General features: G+C 43.1%; 1 protein-coding gene across 3 annotated transcripts in view; it reads right to left on the reverse strand.

Moving 5' to 3' along the window:
• The window catches only part of Rbcn-3B (WD repeat-containing protein Rbcn-3B), a 438,089-nt gene extending 423,619 nt beyond the window's left edge, over window positions 1-14,470 (reverse strand). For 2 of the 3 annotated variants that reach the window (XM_067147119.2, XM_067147118.2), the window contains exons 1-3: window positions 14,413-14,470; window positions 14,045-14,214; window positions 9,425-9,531 (exon numbers count right to left, since the gene is read on the reverse strand). In XM_067147119.2, coding sequence (XP_067003220.2) covers window positions 9,425-9,531; window positions 14,045-14,209 — 272 coding nt within the window. In that variant the 5' untranslated portion in view covers window positions 14,210-14,214; window positions 14,413-14,470. Of the gene's footprint in view, window positions 1-9,424; window positions 9,532-14,044; window positions 14,215-14,307 lie in introns of all 3 variants that reach the window. The other variant, XM_067147117.2, reaches the window with a different exon arrangement.
• Window positions 14,471-20,251: the final 5,781 nt, after the last annotated feature.

Consider the following 20,251-nt stretch of genomic DNA (forward strand, 5'->3'; position numbering starts at 1 on the left):
TTCTAACACCAGACCGAGGGGCCAGTTGAATTTCTTCACCCCATCTGACTCGATCAGCACAATCTCTCCCACCTGTAGAGTTCCCGGCTTCTGCACCCTCTGATGGACCAGCATGGCCAAATATTCATTGCGGAAACGCTGACGGAAGTCATCTCGGAGCTTCTGAAGATATCTCAGCCTTCTGTTCAGGCTGCGGGCATCCATTTCATCCAAGTCTACGACATCATTTCTTGGTAGACCTTGCACAAACATAGCTGGAGTCAATGGGTTCAGTGTCTCTGCCGTGTCTTCTATGAAGGTCAATGGTCTAGAGTTTAATGTGGCTTCACAGTCACACAGTATGGTTTCCAACTCTTCAAAACTTACAACCTTTCTGCCTAGGATTCTTCGCAGGAGTTCTTTTACCATGTGGATTAATCTCTCCCACCATCCCCCCCACCATGGTGCGGCCGGAGGGTTGAAGATCCACTTGATTTTCTGTATGCAGGACATAGCAATTATTTCCTGCCAATTCAGTTGTTTTAGGCTGCTGCTCGCACCTACAAAGTTGGTGCCGTTGTCAGTGTATATGACCTGTACTCTTCCTCGTCTGGCAATAAATCTTCTCAAGGCCATCATGAAGCATTCTGTGGATAGGGACCTGGCAAGCTCAAGGTGCACTGCTCGGTAGACAGCGCACGTGAATAGTACAATCCATACCTTATCTCCTGAACTCAGGTATAAGGGACCTGCCATATCAATGCCAGTCACTTCAAATGCCGCTGCACATTTAACGCGGTCTTTCGGTAATGGTGCAGAAGGGGGTTCCACTGGTTTGCTTTGATATCGTCTACAAATTACACATTTCCTCACTATGTTCCGTACTAATCTCTTGATGCCAATAATCCAGAACCTTTCCCTGATGTTGGCGATCATTATCTGGCATCCAGCATGCTGCATTTGACAGTGTTTCTCAAATACCATTCGATGGATTATGATGTCTTCCTGTGGTAGGAGTATTGGGTGCTTGAATTCGTCTGGTTCATCGCTAAGCAATAATCTTGTTCTGACTCTAATCAGCCCATGTTGGTCTTTGAATGTCTGGAGTGCCTTCGGGATTTTGGATTCATCATCTCTGAAGTGCTCTAACTGGATGCATTGTAACAACGTTATTTCAGCTTTCTCTACTTCTTCATAGTGAAGTTCTCCTGTCCTCTTGCTCGAACTGGCACAATTATGTCAAAATCTCAGTATCCAAGCAATCATTCTTAGAATCTTCACATAACTGGAAAAATAATGGAGATCATCACTGAATCTTGAGTTGCCGCTGGAAACAGTGCACAAAGTCGTCTTCTTTCTTTCTTTATTCACATCTTGTTCTGGAGCAAGTATCTCTAATTGTGGCCACTGTCCTTTCTCTTCCTGAAGCCATGCAGGACCTTCCCACCATCGGTTGAGGAACAAAACCTTTGCATCGCACCCCCTGGAAGGCAAGTCGGCCGGGTTGAGAGCACCAGGAATGTAATACCATTCATCTGGAGAAGTGTTTTGTCTCATCTCTCTGCATCTATTACTGACAAAGACATTCCAATCATCTTCTCTCCTTATCCATGCAAGAACGACCGACGAATCACTCCAGCAATATGTCTTGCATCCTTCTATTCCTAAGCTCTTCTTCACTTCACGGCACAACCTCGACGCAATAAGGGCTGCTATCCGTTCAAGTCGAGGGATAGACCAGTCCTTTAAAGGTGCCACTCTTGCTTTGGCCTGTGCGAGACGCACGGTTGCCTTCCCATCATGCTCTGTACGCAAGAAAGCACAAGCAGCGTATGCTTTCTTACTGGCATTACTGAAAACATGTAGGCTAATTGTTTCCGGCTTGATCGTGTCCTCTGCTAATCTTCGTTTTACCCGACATTTCCCAAGCCAATGCATATTTCTCAGCCATGCCAGAAATTTGCCCAATATCTCTGTCGGCAATTCTTCATCCCAAGTGGTATTTAATCTCCATGTTTCCTGTAGGAGTAATTTCGGCACTAACATCGTTGGACTAGCAAAACCGAGAGGATCAAAGACTTTCTGAGCGATGGACAGCAGCATACGTTTTGTAATTCGGTTACTGGTGAGCCCTATAGTATCGACATCACAGAAGATCTCATCTGCATTAGTTTCCCATAGTAGTCCCAGCAATGATACTGTACTGCTTCCAGTCTTTTCCGCATCCTTATGAAGTTGTGTGCTAGTCCATCCTCGGAGCTCAAATTTGGCAGTGGACATCAGTTCCTTTGCTTCTTTGATGAATTTTCTCAACTCCTGCTCAGAATCAACACTTGTAACGCAATTATCAACGTAGAACGATTTCTTCAGTTTTTCAGTTGTTTCCTTCACTTCCTCTTGTGCCTGTTCCAAGTGATGGCGCAGAGTAGCACTTAGCAAGAAAGGACTTGGCGCAACTCCGAATACCACCCTACAATGTCTTAATATTATCACTTCCCGCGAGTCACAGCTTTTCCACCAGAGAAATTTCAAAAACTGTCGATCCTCACGTGCCACGCTGATCTGTAGAAATGCTTTGGCTATGTCTGCAGTAACTCCAATTGCATTCTTTCTAAACTGAAGTAGTAGACTCGGAATCAAGTCTATTAAATTTGGTCCTGTTTCCAAGCACGAATTCAGCGAGTTGCCTCGAGTATCTCGAGAAGAGGCATCAAATACTGGGCGTATCTTTGTTGTCTCACTAGATTCCTTGATCACTGCATGATGTGGGAGAAAGTATCCTGACCTGCTGTCTTCTGCGTCTGGAACTATCTCAATGATGCCATCCTTCAACCAATTTTCAAAAACTTCATGATATTCATTAAGCTTATCAATTCTGGAAAGATGTCTTGTCACCGACAGTAGTCTTTTCTCAGCTGTGGTCCGATTATCTGTTAACTCAGGATGTCCTTTCTTCCATGGCAAGCAGACTTCATATCTGTTGTCTTCAGCTGTAGACAGCTGCAACAATTCTGAAATCTCTTCTTCTTTTCGCATCTTAGATTTCAGCTCTGCCTGGTCTTGAATTCCTATGACATCTAGTTCCCACAGATCCCGCAAACTGAAATTCACATTGGTGAGCCCAACCACTTGTCCACCTTTTATATTCTTCCTGCATCCCATGATGGTCCATCCTAACCGTGTCTCAATTGCCATAATATCATCATCAATTTTCATGGTATTGCCAGTCCAAAGTTTACCGAGGACATCTGCTCCTAATAGGATTTCAACGTCGGGTGCATTGTGACCTTGATCTGTGAGTGTGATGTTTGCCTCTTTCAACTGTGGAAATATTTTCTGATTTTTCAGTCGAGGAACAAAATTACATATTTTACTTTGATCTAATACCGTCACTGAACACTCAAATTTCTGGTCTAAACTTCGTAATTTGATATCGTAGACCTTATGTTCCCGCTCCCTTAATTCGCCTCCACCAAAAAGGTTATGACTTAATGTCTCTTCCCCTAAACATTTCAGATTGAGTTCTCTGGGTATGTGATCCACAATGTATGATCTCTGTGAGCCGGAATCTAGAAGAACCCTTGCCAAGCGTGTCGTCCTACCAGTGACTATAGTTACGATAAGTGTCTGTAGCAATGTCTGTCCTCCCTGCTGAGATAGCAAACTGTCTGTTCCATTGGTTTGTGAATCCCTGGGTGTATTGTTGGACACTTGTCTTACTTCCGTACACAACTGTGGACACATTATTGTAACATGGCGCTTATCACAGATCAAACATTTCACAAAACATTTACATTTCTTAGCATTGTGCCCTGCTCTAAGACACAAGTAACATCTTGCCTTTTGCTTTAGCAAATTCTTCCTGGCCTCTAACGTTAACTTCTTGGCACTAAAACACTCTACAGAAGTATGAGATGATTTATCACACCATAGACATGCATCCTTAGTAGAACACTTACTATCACTCGCTAAAATACATGCAGCAGCGGGTACTTTATCTATCTTTGACGCGGAACTCTTAGCATCAAAACTTAAGCTGAAACCAGATCTAGCGAGCGCAAAGCGTTCTTCACTTTCAACTTCTAACCTCAAAAATGCCAGTAGGTTAGCTAGAATATCCTGATCATCTGCTTCACTCCTGTTGTTTCGTGCTCTTTCCCAGGCTAACATTACATCTTCTGGCAACGAAGATTCCACTAAAGGGTATAACATGGCAGCATATTTCTCCCGGGTAACTCCTAAGGTTTCCAAAGCTCGCAGCTGAGTTTCCAGTTTATCATGTAAAGTGCTCAGTGCCATACTTTCCCCCCTAGTAGCTTGATTTAAAACAAGGGTCAAAAGCTCACGTACATAAATTTCAATAAGGAGTTCATCCTTTGCAAAGCGAGATTTTAACTGTTCAATAGCATGACGATAATTGGCGCCTGATGGAGGGAAACTTTCCACCAGCTCCCTAGCTTTCGAACCTGGTACCATCGATTGCAAAAGATACTGAAATTTATCATCGTCGTCTAAAGATTTGTCGGCATCAATTTTATTAAACTGACCCCAAAATCCAAGCCAGTTCTTTACATTTCCGTCGAATTTCGTCAGCTCCAGTTTCAGCAGACGGAAATTTCTGTTAGGTGACTGTACTATGGCACTATTTATCTCGTAGACCTGGTCTGCAGCTACAGAATGAACTTTAATAACATTTTCATACCTTGTTTTGATGATAATATACTCATCTCTGTAGGCTTCTGCGTCATCGTAGTCTTTCTGGTAGGCTTCCTCTTCTGCTTTGTTCTCACATAACCAAGATTCACGGATTTCTTCATCCAGTTTGAAGAGACGATTTGCCTTATCTTCCAATATGTTGAACGACGACTCCAATTCCACTTTATCTACGATATTTTCCTGTAGATTTTGTTTCACTTGGCCGATAGCCCGCGTAAACATGCGTCTCACATGCGATCTTTCTTTCTTCAATTTTTCCCGTCCTGTCACGGTCGCCATTATGTAAGAGAGTTAGTAATTATTGCAGTATGGAAAATTGAATACACATTTCAAGAACGCACTGATATTAAACTATGATTCTGCACACGTTTATTGCACTTAAATTACAGATTCCTTAACATGAGACACAATTACACACACATGCTGCCATTTTATTTATTTTTTTTTCACAGAGATTATATACAGTCACGACATTCACCAAGGGGGCGATACAAATTTGTGAGCCATCAAATATCCAGGAGGAGATGGACACACTCAAAGTCACGTTCAAGGGTAATGGTTACCAGTGTACAGATTCACAAGAGTCCTGTATCCCAGAGGGATAACTAAGCAAAGCTCACAGAAAGAAGAAGTGAAGGGACCTGCCCACCTGCCTTACAGTCACAGATCAAATTGCCAAGGTCCTTTGCAAGCACAATATAAAAACCATGTTTGGCACTGTAACTAAAACTGCTCATAGTTTGATTGATTGATGTTTGTTGTTTAAAGGGGCCTAATAACGAGGTCATCGGCCCCTAATGGTACGAAATGAGACGAAATGAAAAGACAACTTAAAATTCCAAAATCCTCCACTGACCAGAATTCAAAGCATAAGGACAAGGAATGAATGGATGGAGATGAATTTAAAACGATCAGTGGATCCGACCCACAGTGCCTCACATGCACAGAAGCTGGCACAAAACAATTGTATTACTGACCAAGGGATTGCTTCTATAGTACGATGCTGAATAGATTGTGCATATAGTCGAAACGGGTCCAAAATCCAGGTCATCAGCCCCTCATAATGGTATTTATCGCTAGGAAAGTAGAACCAAGCTATGTGTAATGTTGCGGTACTAATCAAAAGTAGCGGAGACTCGCGGTATTCCACACATTATCGTACTATTTACAGGTAGTGTAACGCGCACATGTAACACAAACCTATGGTGTTTCGCACATTGTGGCGCTATTTGCAGGCAACTCAAACCTATGGCGCTCCTCACATAAGTGGACTAACCACAGGGACCCATACTATCCCGTGGAATTCCTCACATAGTGGGAACTGAGTATAGGTATGGCAAAACCATGGTGTTGCTAATCCTATGGTGTTGCTCATATAGGGGTACGAATCATAGGTACTGCAGGACCCCCATCCTGATTCGTACACTGTCGCTACTAATCACAAACCTACTGCGTACCTAACATAGTGGTACTACGCGCAAGTAAATGCAACCAATGGTGTTCCCTGCGTGATGGTACTAATTACAAGTAGTTTCATGGTTCTAATTGGATCATCCCTTGGTCGCCCCTTTTAGTCGCCTCTTACGACAGGCAGGGGATACCATGGGTGAATTCGTCGTCTGCCTCCCCCACCCACAGGGATTGTGTGTTTGGTCCGCGAGAGGTATTTTATTTCCCTCAAGTCCGCCGGCAAGCCGGTTAGGACACCCCTATCCGCCACCTGGGACGCACCACATGGGAGTATCACCTCTCCCCCTGCTACACCTGCGTAGCAGGTTCGTGGGCTCATAGTTTAGGTAAAACCAAGGACAAATTGTCCCCTCTATTACATCATCAGGTCTACAAAATTACCTGTAGTTATAGCAAGGTATACATTGACCAAACGTGCCGGTCCATTGCTACCCGTATCAAGGAACACGTACGAAATATTAGTCTCAACCAGTAAGACAAATCAGCAATAGCTGAGCACGTCCTATCGTCAGGTCATGATGTTGTGTTCCAAGATGTTTGAGCTCTTACCCATACTAAACACTACACGTCTAGGATTATACGGGAATCTGTGGAAATACGTAGAAATCCTAACAATTTCAGCAGGGATACTGGCTATCAATTAACATGTGGTAGCCAGGCAATAAGGATTTACGCAGGTAGTTCTCTTCCCTGTTATTTCAATACTGTTCTTTCGTTTCAGTGTTTTCCAAATTCCTACGTTCTTCATCACCAGATATTTCAATCCAGGCTTGTGTTAGTGTCATACTTTCATACGTATGTATACCTGTTATGCTCCCCCTCCCAGACCGACTCCGATGGTACTCTCAGCTGCCACTTGGAAGTCTAGCACTGTGCCAGCGTATGGCAAGCCACCTGATAACGAATGCTATTGGCTTTACGTCGCACCAACACAGATATGTCGTATGGCGACGATGGGACAGGAAAGGGCTAGGAGTGGGAAGGAAGCGGCCGTGGCCTTAATTAAGGTCCAGCCCCAGCATTTGCTTGGTGCAAAAATGGGAAACCACAGAAAACCATCTTCAGGGCTGCCGACAGTGGGATTCGAACCTACTATCTCCCGAATACTGGATACTGGCCGCACTTAAGCGACTGCAGCTATCGAGCTCGGTGCTAACGAATGAACATATGATTTCCTAACGGCTAAATTCAAACCTTCATTATTGGAGAAAATTTTTTCCGCCTTGTAAATACTTCACATTTTATTATAATTACCTTCCGTACATGTTTCAAGAGCTCGACTGCTCTCTTCCTCAGTGGTGCAAACCATCAAACAAAATCCTTGGACTTGACACATTTGTTCAATACAGTCATCAACAAGACAAATTATACATAAATCCTTAAATCGTAAAAACATCTCATTTGTGTCTGAACTGTTCACTTACACTTACTATGTCATTTATTAAAAATATTTTTAAAAAAATAGAATATTTTTCAAATCATAAAATGAATAAAACCTATTAAATTAGTCGCTATATACTAAAATGCTGTCTGCTCTGTTAAACCATCATGGTTAAAATAATTCCTGGTGAACTGTAGAGATTATCTTCTGAAGATGCAGAGCAAAAGTTCTCTGTGAAACAAAGAATTTCATCTTATTTTCTTGACACTACATAAGCCCAAAAAGCCTATAACATGTCTAAAATTACAGGCCGTGATAACATCAATGTTACAATATTTTAAATATAATCATTATTATAACACTGTTAGCTGTTGATTTCTTAGCCTATCTTTAAAATTAACTTATAGGAGCACCATTTGATAAAGTGCATGGGTGTCTACGTCCATGTTTTATTTCTAGCACTAGTGTGTTTAATAATGTTATTTACTTTACGTGCACAAACTACTTTTACAGTTTTCTGAGACACCGGGGTGCCGGAATATAGTCCTGCAGAAGTTCTTTTACGTGCCAGTAAATCTACCAACACGAGGCCGACGTATTTGAGCACCTTCAAATACCACCGGACTGAGCAAGGATCGAACATGCCCAGTTGGGGTCAGAAGGCCAGCGCCCCAACCGTCTGAGCCACTCAGCCGGGCACTAGTGTTTAAACTATAGCATCCCCATTTTCTTATTTCATGCTATGCAACTGCTTTTGACAGGACAGGAATGAGGTTAGGACTATCTTAATTAATGTAGGCCTAATCACTGAAAATGGTCTTACAATGGTTCTACATGGAGAAGAACATGTCAGGAGGATATTAAGAGGAGAGTTCAATCCAACTAATATAGGGTCAGATGACCTAAACAATAGAATAAAATCCAAGCACCTGTGCTCACATGTGGGTATGATGCGCAAAGGTATCACCGAGATATCACTATAAAATTTGTCACAAATGGAACATAACAATTGCTTTTACACATATCAAGTGAAAAATTCCTGGCACATTAAGAAATACCGTCGTTATTTGAGAAATATGAAAACATACTTAAGGCTTGTAGACAGGACTGGTTTATGTCGTATTCCGCTGCTGATGCCGTCTTTTGTTCTTTTCTTGAGGTCCAGGGCTAGCACCGAGGAATGCGAGTGCTATGTCTGTGGATTCTCATTATCTTTGTCCATTATGAGTAGAGCGGCTAGTTCAAAAAGCAAAATGGAGGTGAACAGAATTCATTTTTCGATGAGGCAAATGAACAGGTTATTGTTAAATTACAAGACCTTAAGCTATTGCCGAAGTAGCATGATCCCTGGACCAATAAATAACTTAATGAATCAGTTAGGGCACAAGTCCACAACTCGTCGTGATCAAAGAACTTCAGCGAACAAAGACATTACACACGAAATTGTTCAACGTGTGAGACAAAAGACATACGTGTGTCACTGTGAGCGTAACACCAAATGTACTTGTAAAGTGGTAAAGTACGCATACATAATATACTCCAAAAATGAAATATTTCTTAATGTGCCAGGAATTTTTCACTTGATATGTGTAAAAGCAATTGCTATGTTCCATTTGTGACAAATTTTATAGTGATATCTCGGTAATACCTTTGCGCATCGTACCCCTCACATGTGAATGACAAGTCATTAATCTTGATAGACTATGATTTAGATACCACAAATAAAACAAGCATCTTGGTGATTAATTACAACATGAATACCGAGATGATTATCAAGATACTGTATAGATGATAAAATAAAGTAGGGTACTGAGAATGTACCTCTACTCCAGAGGTCATAGCCTACCATAATCAACCATAATAATTCATAAAACTTACCCACTCTCTGAAGAGCTCACTATGTAATTGTTATCAAGCAATATGCTAGCCTTGGAAAGACACAGAACAGGTCCTGTGTGGCCAACTAGCAAGCATCGGGGTGTCATCTGCAAAATAAACAAATCCATCATCCATCAGGTAAGACAAAAGTCGAAGTGATAATGACAGGTTATATGGTACTATAGCATAAACATAATTATAAACAAAATGACTATGGTAAATCTGTAGTCTAGCTGATTCTAGTCACTGTTACAGTGCAAGATGACACAAGGTGTTGTAGTGTGTCCAGTAACTGTTTGTGAACATTTCTTTATTGCCCACCCTAGTTTACACCTTCGGCTTACAGGCAATAAAGACAATGAGTGTAGGAACAGAAATGAAACAAACAAGTGTAAAACTACCAGGTGGGTCAGGCTGAGTGGCTCAGATGGTCGAGGGGCTGGTCTTCTGAGCTCAACTTGGCAGGTTCGATCCTGGCTCAGTCCGGTGGTATTTGACGGTGCTCAAATACGTCGGCCTTGTGTCGGTAGATTTACTGGCACATAAAAGAATCCAGTACCAGTATGTATTCCCTATTCCTATTAGCTTCTTCTACACATCTAACATTATCTTTTCATACTCTCCCAAGGGCTATTTACCTGGATTAAAGTCAAATAGGTACAAAAAAAAAGAGAAAAAAGTCAAGTCACCAGGTATCAATGAAATGAGTCATGACATGACAAAAGAAGCTAGAATTAGTGGTTATAAAGAGTAATAAATACCATCTGGAAAGAAGAAAAAAATCATGGAATACTGGATGAAAGAAGTTAATTATTTGGACATCTTATCGTAACACCTGACAGCAGAATTAGCAGAAGAATTGAAAAAATATGGAATAGAAAGACCAAGATTAAATGGATTACAGAAATTAAGGATGATATTAAAGAAGACTAAATAACAACACATGATCTTAAAAACAGAACAGACAGAGGCTACAGACCAAGATTAATAAAATGTCTAATGGAAGGTAGTGATAGGATATTAGATTCATTTTACTGAGTCTATTCATTTGATTTCATTCACGTTACTGAATTGATACAGTGATCCGATTCATGGCTTTATCTGTGTGTTGCTTTCGGTAATGTACTGATTCACTGCAAATCATCTTTCTCCATGATCACTCGGCTCTTCATTGTTCTTACATTTACACAACTTGAAATTATTTTAATTTATATTGTTCTAACTTTACCAAAAATAAATGCCTGTACTACACAAAATAAATTTGCAGCAGAAGCATACAACGCAAGTAATAATCAGCGCAGGCAACTCATTACTAAATCAACATAAACAGAAACCGAGCATATTGTTAAAGATGCAAATATCTCTATTTCATCATTTTTTTCATGAACCAATTTCCAACACCAAGCCTCTGCTCCGCTCTCTAACAACCTGCAAGGAACTTCCTTTCCGGATGAAAATGCACTCTGAACATTGCTTGACAAGTTCTTCGACTCAAAACCACGTGATTTCTACAGGCATAGAATCCGTTTGGCTTTTTTTTTTTTTTTTTAAATTTGTTTTACGTCACACCGATACAGACAGGTCTTATGGCAATGACGGGATAGGAACAGACTAGGAGTGGAAAGGAAGCAGCCGTGGCCTTAGTTTAGGTACAGCCGCAGCATTTGCCTGGTGTGAAAATGGGAAACCACGGAAAACCACCTGCAGGGCTACCGACAGTGGGGTTTGAACCCACTATCTCCTGGTTGCAACCTAACAGCTGCGCGTCCCTAACTACACAGAATCGAAAAGTTACCCCAGCATTGGAAGGCTGTTGTGAATAGTGAAGGAGAACATATTACTGATGATTAACTTCCCTCTTATGTGTGTGTGATATGTTTAATAAAATCGCTATGAACTCGTGCACCAATCCAACATAATGGTAAATGCTTTAGCCCTATCATGAGTAACAGCAACAAATTTCTTTTAGCACAGTGTAAGAGTTTGAACAGTACCTGTTCAAATCTAACATGGATGACTCAGATGATGCAATGTATTCAAAAAATGTATTTCTTGGAGATGCCAGTGAATAGTATCATCATTTTCCAGGATGTGGTGTACAAACACTCACCACTTCTGCCTGTCAAAGTACAGTTTCTGTTCCTCTATGTCTTCCACTTGACATTCCTCTTGCTGACCTCCAAATTCACTGTGTCTATCCATCAATTCCTTGGCCTTCCAACTGGCCTCTCCCCTTTCAATTCTCTGTCAAAGTAATTCCTTGCTGTTCTCAATCTGTCCATCCTCATAACATGTCCAAACCACTATAGCATGCATCTTTCTAGAAGCTCTGCAACATGTATTTTGATGCCAGCCTCCTTCCTGTTTGCTTCATTTCTAACCATGTCTTTCCTGGTCTTTTGGTTCATTGTTCTATTGAATTTCATTTCTTTTAACTGGAATTTACTATAAGCCTTGTTATGTAGAGTACATGTTTTGAGTACATAGGTGAGAATTGGAATGAAGTAGGTAAGAAGGTCAATTTTGCTTTCTGGGGTGTTTTACCATCTCAGAGATTTCTGACTTGAAAATAAAACTGGGAAGTATTTCTTGATTTATTGTATTACCTTTTGAAATGATACTTCCAAGGTATTTGAAGTTAGAAACAGATTATAACAGAGTGCTCTCCAGAAAAATGTTTGAATCTGTGCCTTTGCTGTTGATAGTTATTTCAACAGTTTTTGTTTTACTGATGTTTAGTCCATATTCTTGAAACTTGCAGCTAGTATTGTTCCTCACAATCAAAGGACTCAGGAAAGCTAGTGTTCTATCGTCTGAGTTATTCAGTTGATGATGGAGGCTTCAAGGAAGGGGAACAAGTAGTAGATGTAGACTAAGGTGGTTGGACATGATCAAGAACAGTATTAAAGAGACTAGAACCCAGTTGGGCATAAGTCAATTACTACATCACTGTCTTTTACTTCCTTCTCGCCGACTTCTCACAGTCAACGTGATCGTGCAGTGCACACGGCTGCCAACTCCTGAACTTAAGAACTAGTGGTACATTCTTAGGTGAGGCAGCGCTACTTTCAAAGGTATAAACTAGTGGGCCACAAGCCTCCAGGTTAGGGCCACAGAGAAGCCGTTAAGCCTCTAGCATTCCATAGGGTGATAGCAACACATTCTATGTTGCACAGTGGCAAAAAGCTGAATTAATTTATCATTTGGGCTAATGACAAAGCCATTGGTCTGGATTCCTTAGGTCCGGCTAGTGACAAAACCATTGGTCTGGATTAGTTAGGTACGGATAGTGACAAAACCATTGGTCTGGATTGTTTAGGTCTGGCTTGTGACAAAGCCACTGGTCTGGATCGGTTAGGTCCGGCTAGTGACAAAATCATTCATGCGGACTGGTTAGGTCCGGATAGTGACAAAACCATTGGTCAGAATTTGTTAGGTCCGGTCAGTTACAAAATCATTGAACTGTGATCACGCAAGGGGGCATAAGCCCCCAGGTTATGGCTGTAAAGAGGCTGTTAGGTCTAGCATTCCGTAGGGCAATTTGGCAGGAAAAAAGCTCACTTTGTGGGGTACTTGGCGGAATTTCACTTCACGATAAACTTCCCCACTGAAACGAGAGTGCACAAATTTTTCAAGGTTGCAAGCGTGATTTATCCTCTGCTACATTAAGGTTAGTTAAATAGAAAATTACTGTTGTTCTGTATTGTACACTGTTTACTTCCAGATTGAATTTAGTTGTGTTTTTATTGCACACAGGTTGGTAACAGAATGCATCTGATTTGACTGGTGGGAATGACATCATACCGATTGTATCTCAACCAATGAAAGTGCTACTGCGTGCTTGAGCAATGAAAAATGGCGCATATTATACTACATTAGGTTATAAAATTAAATGTACTTCTGGGCGCTTGTAGGTGGGTCTCTGGCTGTCGCAGTGAATACATCTCTCCTCTAGAAGGTATTTCACATAAGAACCATCAATCAAAACTTCGCTCCCTGGATAAGGGTGATTGTAGAGGAGGAAGAAGAAGATTGTAACACAGGCCTGAAGAAGTTTTTAAGATTATGCTATAAGTATTCCAACACCAGTGCAACATAAACAGTGGTCAATTAACCAGAACACTGAGTACAGTTTATCAAGTAATATGATGAACTGTTCCAATAAACCCTTAATTCCCTCATTCATTGAGGTATATTACATAACATTTTTGGTATTGCTCACATGCTGTAGGCCTACATTTCAGACGACAATGAATGCTATATGTGCAACCCCATCCGACAAACTGGTGTCAGTGACTTGTATACAGGAGCAGAACATCAAATATATCTGTCCCTATCATTAAAATGCTGTTTACAATAATAACTCAAATATATTCAAGGAAATGATCTAGATGTAAGATTAATAAACTAAAATATGAATAACCAGATATTTAAGCATAACAAATTACAATATAGGGCCTAGCACACAAATATAATCTAAATCAATTTAAAAATTAATGTCGCCTTCTTTAATGTCCAGCTCGTGGAAAAATAGATATTTAAGGATCCTTCACATCAGCGTGTTACGATTCCAAAACTTCTTAGAATAAATTTTCGTTTTATTGTTACATGTTTAATTACCTTGAGAGTATCAGGGTCTACTTGCCACAGACATATCTGACCATCATAACACCCGGTCACCAATGTGCGCTGATCTCGAGATAGTAAAATACATGAAATGCATTGTGTTGGGGCAGTTTTGCCCCATAACACTACGGGAACTACTAGATTTGCTCCAACTGACATTTTGTCTGAAATAAGAATGCAATTAGAATAAGTCACATTTTGACATATGATTATTCATACATTTCAGTAGTAAATTACAAATAGGATAAGCTGACTACCTAATCAGAATAATATTTTAGTCAAAACAAGGTACACAACATTAGATTATACTTTTGTAGCATTCAACAAAGATTCAGCATTATTATACGAAATCGATAACCTACTACTGTCAAACCAACACACAGTCCTTAAACAGCTGGTTATTCACAAAGAAGATCTAAAGCAAAGACGGCCCAAGTATTAATATTATCCAGGAGATGCATTTAGCCAGGATCAAACAGCACAGAATAATACTGAGACGTCAATGTGGTTCCATAATTGAAGCAAGAGAAAACGCGCAACCGCCATATTCACTGTACCTAAAATTGCAATAGCTATTAATGTGCTATGCATCGTGTGGCTGCAAAGATTGGCTGTACCATCTACTTTTGCTATATTCCGAAAGTACCTAACAGCAATTTATTTTATTTTCGCTACTTGTTTAACGTCACACAAAAACATCGAAGATTTCGCTGACGAAATGATGAGAAAGGCTAGGATTGGTAGGATAGCGGCCGAGGCCATAATTAAGATACACCCCAGTATTTTGCTTGTGTGAAAATGGAAAACCACGAAAATTCAACTGCAAGGCTGACGACAGCGGGATTCGAACACACTATCTCCAAAATGCAAACTTAAAGTTACTCAACGCTAACAGCACGGCACACTCACTCGGTTATCTACAAGTACAAAGGGCACAAGGAAAGTTTTGCAATGTGAGTGAACGCTTTAGACTTTTCAAAATAATTTCCACCACACTCAATACACTTCTCCGTACGTCGAAACCAGTCACTGAATCAACTCTGCCACTTTTCATCGGTTCCGATTGCACACTTTGATCCCAAGCTGTCAGAAGCTCCTCGTCGGATGAAAAACGCCGCCATTTCAGCTTCATCTTCACTTCTGGGAAAAGCGCAAAGTCACATGGGGCAAGATCGGGACTATATGAAGGGTGATCAAGCACAGTCAACCCTGATCTGGCAAGAAAATCCACTGTGTGTGCTGGAGCACTGTCGTGATACAAGAGCCAAGTGTTGAGCCGTGACCTTGGACGGAGCTGCTTGAGAGCCTGGATGTCCTGAGGCAGACAAGTCTCGATGTACCACTTCGCAGTAACTGTCCTTTTTGTTTCTAGCACAACCCGAGTCAGGATGCCTCGTTTAGTGAAGAATACTGCAATCATACTTTTCTTCACTGACCTTGACTTTCGCACAGTCACAGGAGTACCCTCATCTTCAAACAGCCACGCCATGTTCTGGGATTTTGTTGGGACACCGTAATAATAAAGCCAAGTTTCGTCACCGGTAACGATGCTATTGGCGTTACGCGAAGTCCCATTTTCAAACTGTTTTAGCATTTCTCGGCACCATTTCACTCGATGTGCCTTTTGTTCCTCTGAAAATGAATGGGGCAACCAGAGGGAACAAACCTTTCTAACATGGAGATGGTCGTGTAGAATCGAATGAATAGCTGGTGCAGGGATGCGGAGGGTCTCTTCTACCTGCCGATATGACAACCGCCTCTCTTGCTGCAACATTTTCTTCACAGCTTCAATGTTTTCCTCAGTCACTGATTCAGACGGTCGCCCAGAGCGACGATCGTCTTCAACCACAAAATTTCCCCTCTGGAACTCTTTGAACCAGCGGAAACTTGTTGTCCGATATGGACAGTCTTTCCCCAACACAGGAGTCACTTTCTCCAGGCACTGGTCAACAGTTAATCCACGAGCAAATTTGTAGCGAATAACTGCACGATATTCACCTTTAGACACCACTGACATTTTAATTTGCTTTCAATCCCACTGCTTGGTAACAACTGGTGTGAAGGTCGCGTCTTGCTGTCTTCTAGACCGGTTTTCACCCTTCTTTTCATCCCTCACCATATCAGGGGTGTCCAGCCAACCATTTCTGCATATTGTAAAACTTTTCTAGTGCCCTTTGTAAAATCATTTTTTTGCTAGGGGCTTTACGTCCCACCGACACAGATAGGTCTTATGGCGACGATGGGATAGGAAAGCCTTAGGAGTTGGAAGGAAGCGGCCGTGGCCTTAAATAAGGTACAACCCCAGCATTTGCTGGTGTGAAAATGGGAAACCACGGAAAGCCATTTTCAGGGCTGCCGATAGTGGGATTCGAACCTACTATCTCCCGGATGAGAGCTCACAGCCGCGTGCCTCTACGCGCACGGCCAACTCGCCCGGTCTTTGTAAAATCAAAGGCTGAGATTGAGTGTGAGGGTTTGTTGCATAAACAATATTTTTCAATTTTTCCCATAAATAAAAATCGCAAACCGTAAGATCTGGGGATCTTACGAGCCACAATGGCTTACTAATTACCCTGTTGTCAAAAATTCGACAATTAAACGTAATGACTCGTTAGCCGTATGCACTGTCGCCGAGGCTTATCCAAACTGGCATTCATTGTCCGTCAATTGTTAAAAGAAATCGTATGAGAATGTCATTCCTGTATCTCTGCCCAGATATTGTGGTTTCAAAAACTATAGGTGCTATAATTCTGTCTGCAGTTACTGAGCCAACACTCCTATTTTCACACTCTACATAAACTCAAAATATCACGAGAGAAATTGTGGCAATCTCGGTGGATGAACTAATGCGTATGAATGAAAATTTCCTTACATGAAGCTAGAAATGTGTAGATGCAAGTGGAAGACATTTTCAATACCTTCTGTGACAAGGTGATAAATTAATTTTACTTTCATTATGCGTTATTACGGCCCCGTGGTGTAGGGATAGCGTGCTTGCCTTTTACCTGGAGGCCCCGGGTTCGATTCCCGGCCAGGACAGGGATTTTACCTGGACCTGAGGGCAGGTTCGAGGTCCACTCAGCCTACGTGATTAGAATTGAGGAGCTATCTGACGGTGAGATAGCGGCCCCGGTGCAGAAAACCAAGAATAATGGCCGAGGGTATTTGTCGTGCTGACCACACTACAACTCGTAATCTGCAGGCTTTCGTTCGGGCTGAGCAGCGGAAGCTTGGTAGGCCAAGGCCCTTCAAAGGGCTGAAGTGCCATGGGGTTTGTTTTGTTATGCGTTATTACCGGTATGTGTGCTTGTTATTTACATGCGATTCATACGGGCGCTCTCACGGCCCCAAGCACAGCGAGGTGCCAAGTGCTCGTCTGGCCTTCAGCTCGCCCATCTACTCCCTGCGCTGCGCCGCCCGACCGGCCGGCTCTACTTTGAGTGTAGACCCTGTACTAACAATGCCACTAAACATGTCAGTGCTCTCTGGCCTGGAGGCCGTCGTCCAGGAGCAAGAGCTGGACCCGACGTTTCACCGAACACTGCGTTCGACATTGTCAAGGGTTCCAAATGACTTCGATAGCAGAGCTCTCAGTGAAATAAAGTCCCACTCGTTGGCTGAATGGTCAGCGTACTGGCCTTCGGTTCAGAAGGTCCCGGGTTCGATTCCCGGCCGGGTTGGGGATTTTAACCTTCATTGGTTAATTCCAATGTCCCGGGGGCTGGATGTTTGTGCTGTCCCCAACATCCCTGCAACTCACACACCACACATAACACTATCCTCCACCACAATAACACGCAGTTACCTACATATGGCAGATGCCGTCCACCCTCACCGGAGGGTCTGCCTTACAAGGGCTGCACTCGGCTAGAAATAGCCACACGAAATTATTATAGTGGAATAAAGTGGTGTATTTTTTCGCGGGGGGCGAAACACGCTCGCCTCCGACATGCAATTAGTTCTAAGAAGAAAATCATACCGAGCTCGACAACTGCAATCGCTCAAGTGTGGCCAGTGTCCAGTAATCGGGTGACAGTGGGTTCGACCCTCACTGTCGGCAGCCCTGAAGATGGTTTTCCGTGGTTTCCCATTTTCACACCAGGCAAATGCCGGGGCTGTACCTTAATTAAGGCCACGGCCGCTTCCTTCCACTTCCCAGGCATTTCCTATCCCATCGTCGCCATAAGACATATCTATGACGGTGCGACGTAAAGCAAATAGCAAAAAACAAAATCATAGCAGGGAGAGTAGTAGAGCTTTGATGGTTCTACCCACGGGCCAATCAGAGGCCGCGGAGCGGGTCGTGTGACTGCTGACTCAGCAGCGCGGGAATTTCCTCGTAGTGTAGCAATGCCGATTACAGACTAAGGTCATTGACACCTAGCATAGTAGGTGTACAATGCCGATTGTGAATTCTTTATCACAGAGCGAGCCTAAACTCACATTCCGTATCTTGAGAGGCCTAACGACACTTTAACGGTTAATTGCCCTTCCTGACGCCCAAGAGAGCAAACCTAACCTCATGGAGGGGCTTAACCTTAGTTTTACGGCTGGAGTAACTTCTCGACGTGGACAGTCGATATCTTGGAGGGGACTTAACCTTAAAGGACGTAGTTTTACGGCGCGATGCCCTTCCCGACGCTATCTTGAGTAGTAGAGCAAAGATGATTCTCTTCTGAGTAGGGCAATGGGGCAATGGGGATTGATATAAGTAAGCACACGTAACCACGTGGAGGAGTCTAACTACACAGGGCCGTAGTTTTACGGCAAGATGCCCTACCCGACGCCAATTCGCAAGATGGCGGCTACACACAGCTCCTTATGAGACGGCTTAGGGGCGCTTAAGCAAGATAGTGGTTGTTCTTATGAGACAGCCTAGGGGCACTTGCACAAGATGGCGGGTATACACGGCTTCTTATGAAGAAATATGCCAGCCATGTGCACTTGAGCAAGATGGTGGCTGCTCTTATGAGAGGGACTAGGGACGCTTTGCAAGGTGGCGGCTGCTCTTATGAGACGTCTTAGGGGCGCTTCCGCAAGATGGTGGGTACACACGGCTTCTTATAGAGAAAGATGCCGACCATGGGCGATTTTATACGATGGCGGCTATACAGAGGCTATTACGGAGAAAGATGACGGCTATGGGAGATTGCGCAAGATGGCGGCTATACGCAGTCTCTTATAGAGAAAGATGCCTGACATGGGCGATTGCGCAAGATGGCGGCTATACGTAGGCTTTTATAGAGAAAGATGACGACCGTGGGCGCCTGCGCATGATGGCGACTATACACAAGCTTATATGGAGAAAGCTAGCTTAGAGGCTACTGCGCAAGATGGTGGATGCTTTTATGAGACGGCTTAATGGCGCTTGCGCAAGATGGCGGATATACACAAGCTCTTATGGCGAAAGTTGTCCCAGGGGCATACTGCGCAAGATGGCGGCTATACACAGGGTCATATGGAGAAGCTAGCTTAGAGGCTACTGTGCAAAATGGCGGATATACACTGACTGACAGAGCAAATGCAACACCAAGAAGGAGTGGTCAGAACTTTATGCCAATTGCAGGGGAGACTGACGTCACTGAGGTATGCTCATGATGTGAAATGCACCGCTGTGCTGCGCACGTAGCGAACGATAAATGGGACACGGCGTTGGCGAATGGCCCACTTCGTACCGTGATTTCTCAGCCGACAGTCATTGTAGGACGTGTTGTCGTGTGCCACAGGACACGTGTATAGCTAAGAATGCCAGGCCGCCGTCAACGGAGGCATTTCCAGCAGACAGACGACTTTACGAGGGGTATGGTGATCGGGCTGAGAAGGGCAGGTTGGTCGCTTCGTCAAATCGCAGCCGATACCCATAGGGATGTGTCCACGGTGCAGCGCCTGTGGCGAAGATGGTTGGCGCAGGGACATGAGGCACGTGCGAGGGGTCCAGGCGCAGCCCGAGTGACGTCAGCACGCGAGGATCGGCGCATCCGTCGCCAAGCGGTGGCAGCCCCGCACGCCACGTCAACCGCCATTCTTCAGCATGTGCAAGACACCCTGGCTGTTCCAATATCGACCAGAACAATTTCCCGTCGATTGGTTGAAGGAGGCCTGCACTCCCGGCGTCCGCTCAGAAGACTACCATTGACTCCACAGCATAGACGTGCACGCCTGGCATGGTGCCGGGCTAGAGCGACTTGGATGACGGAATGG

This window comes from Anabrus simplex, chromosome 5 (assembly GCF_040414725.1).
Source record: "Anabrus simplex isolate iqAnaSimp1 chromosome 5, ASM4041472v1, whole genome shotgun sequence".
Classification (NCBI taxonomy): Eukaryota; Metazoa; Arthropoda; class Insecta; order Orthoptera; family Tettigoniidae; genus Anabrus; species Anabrus simplex.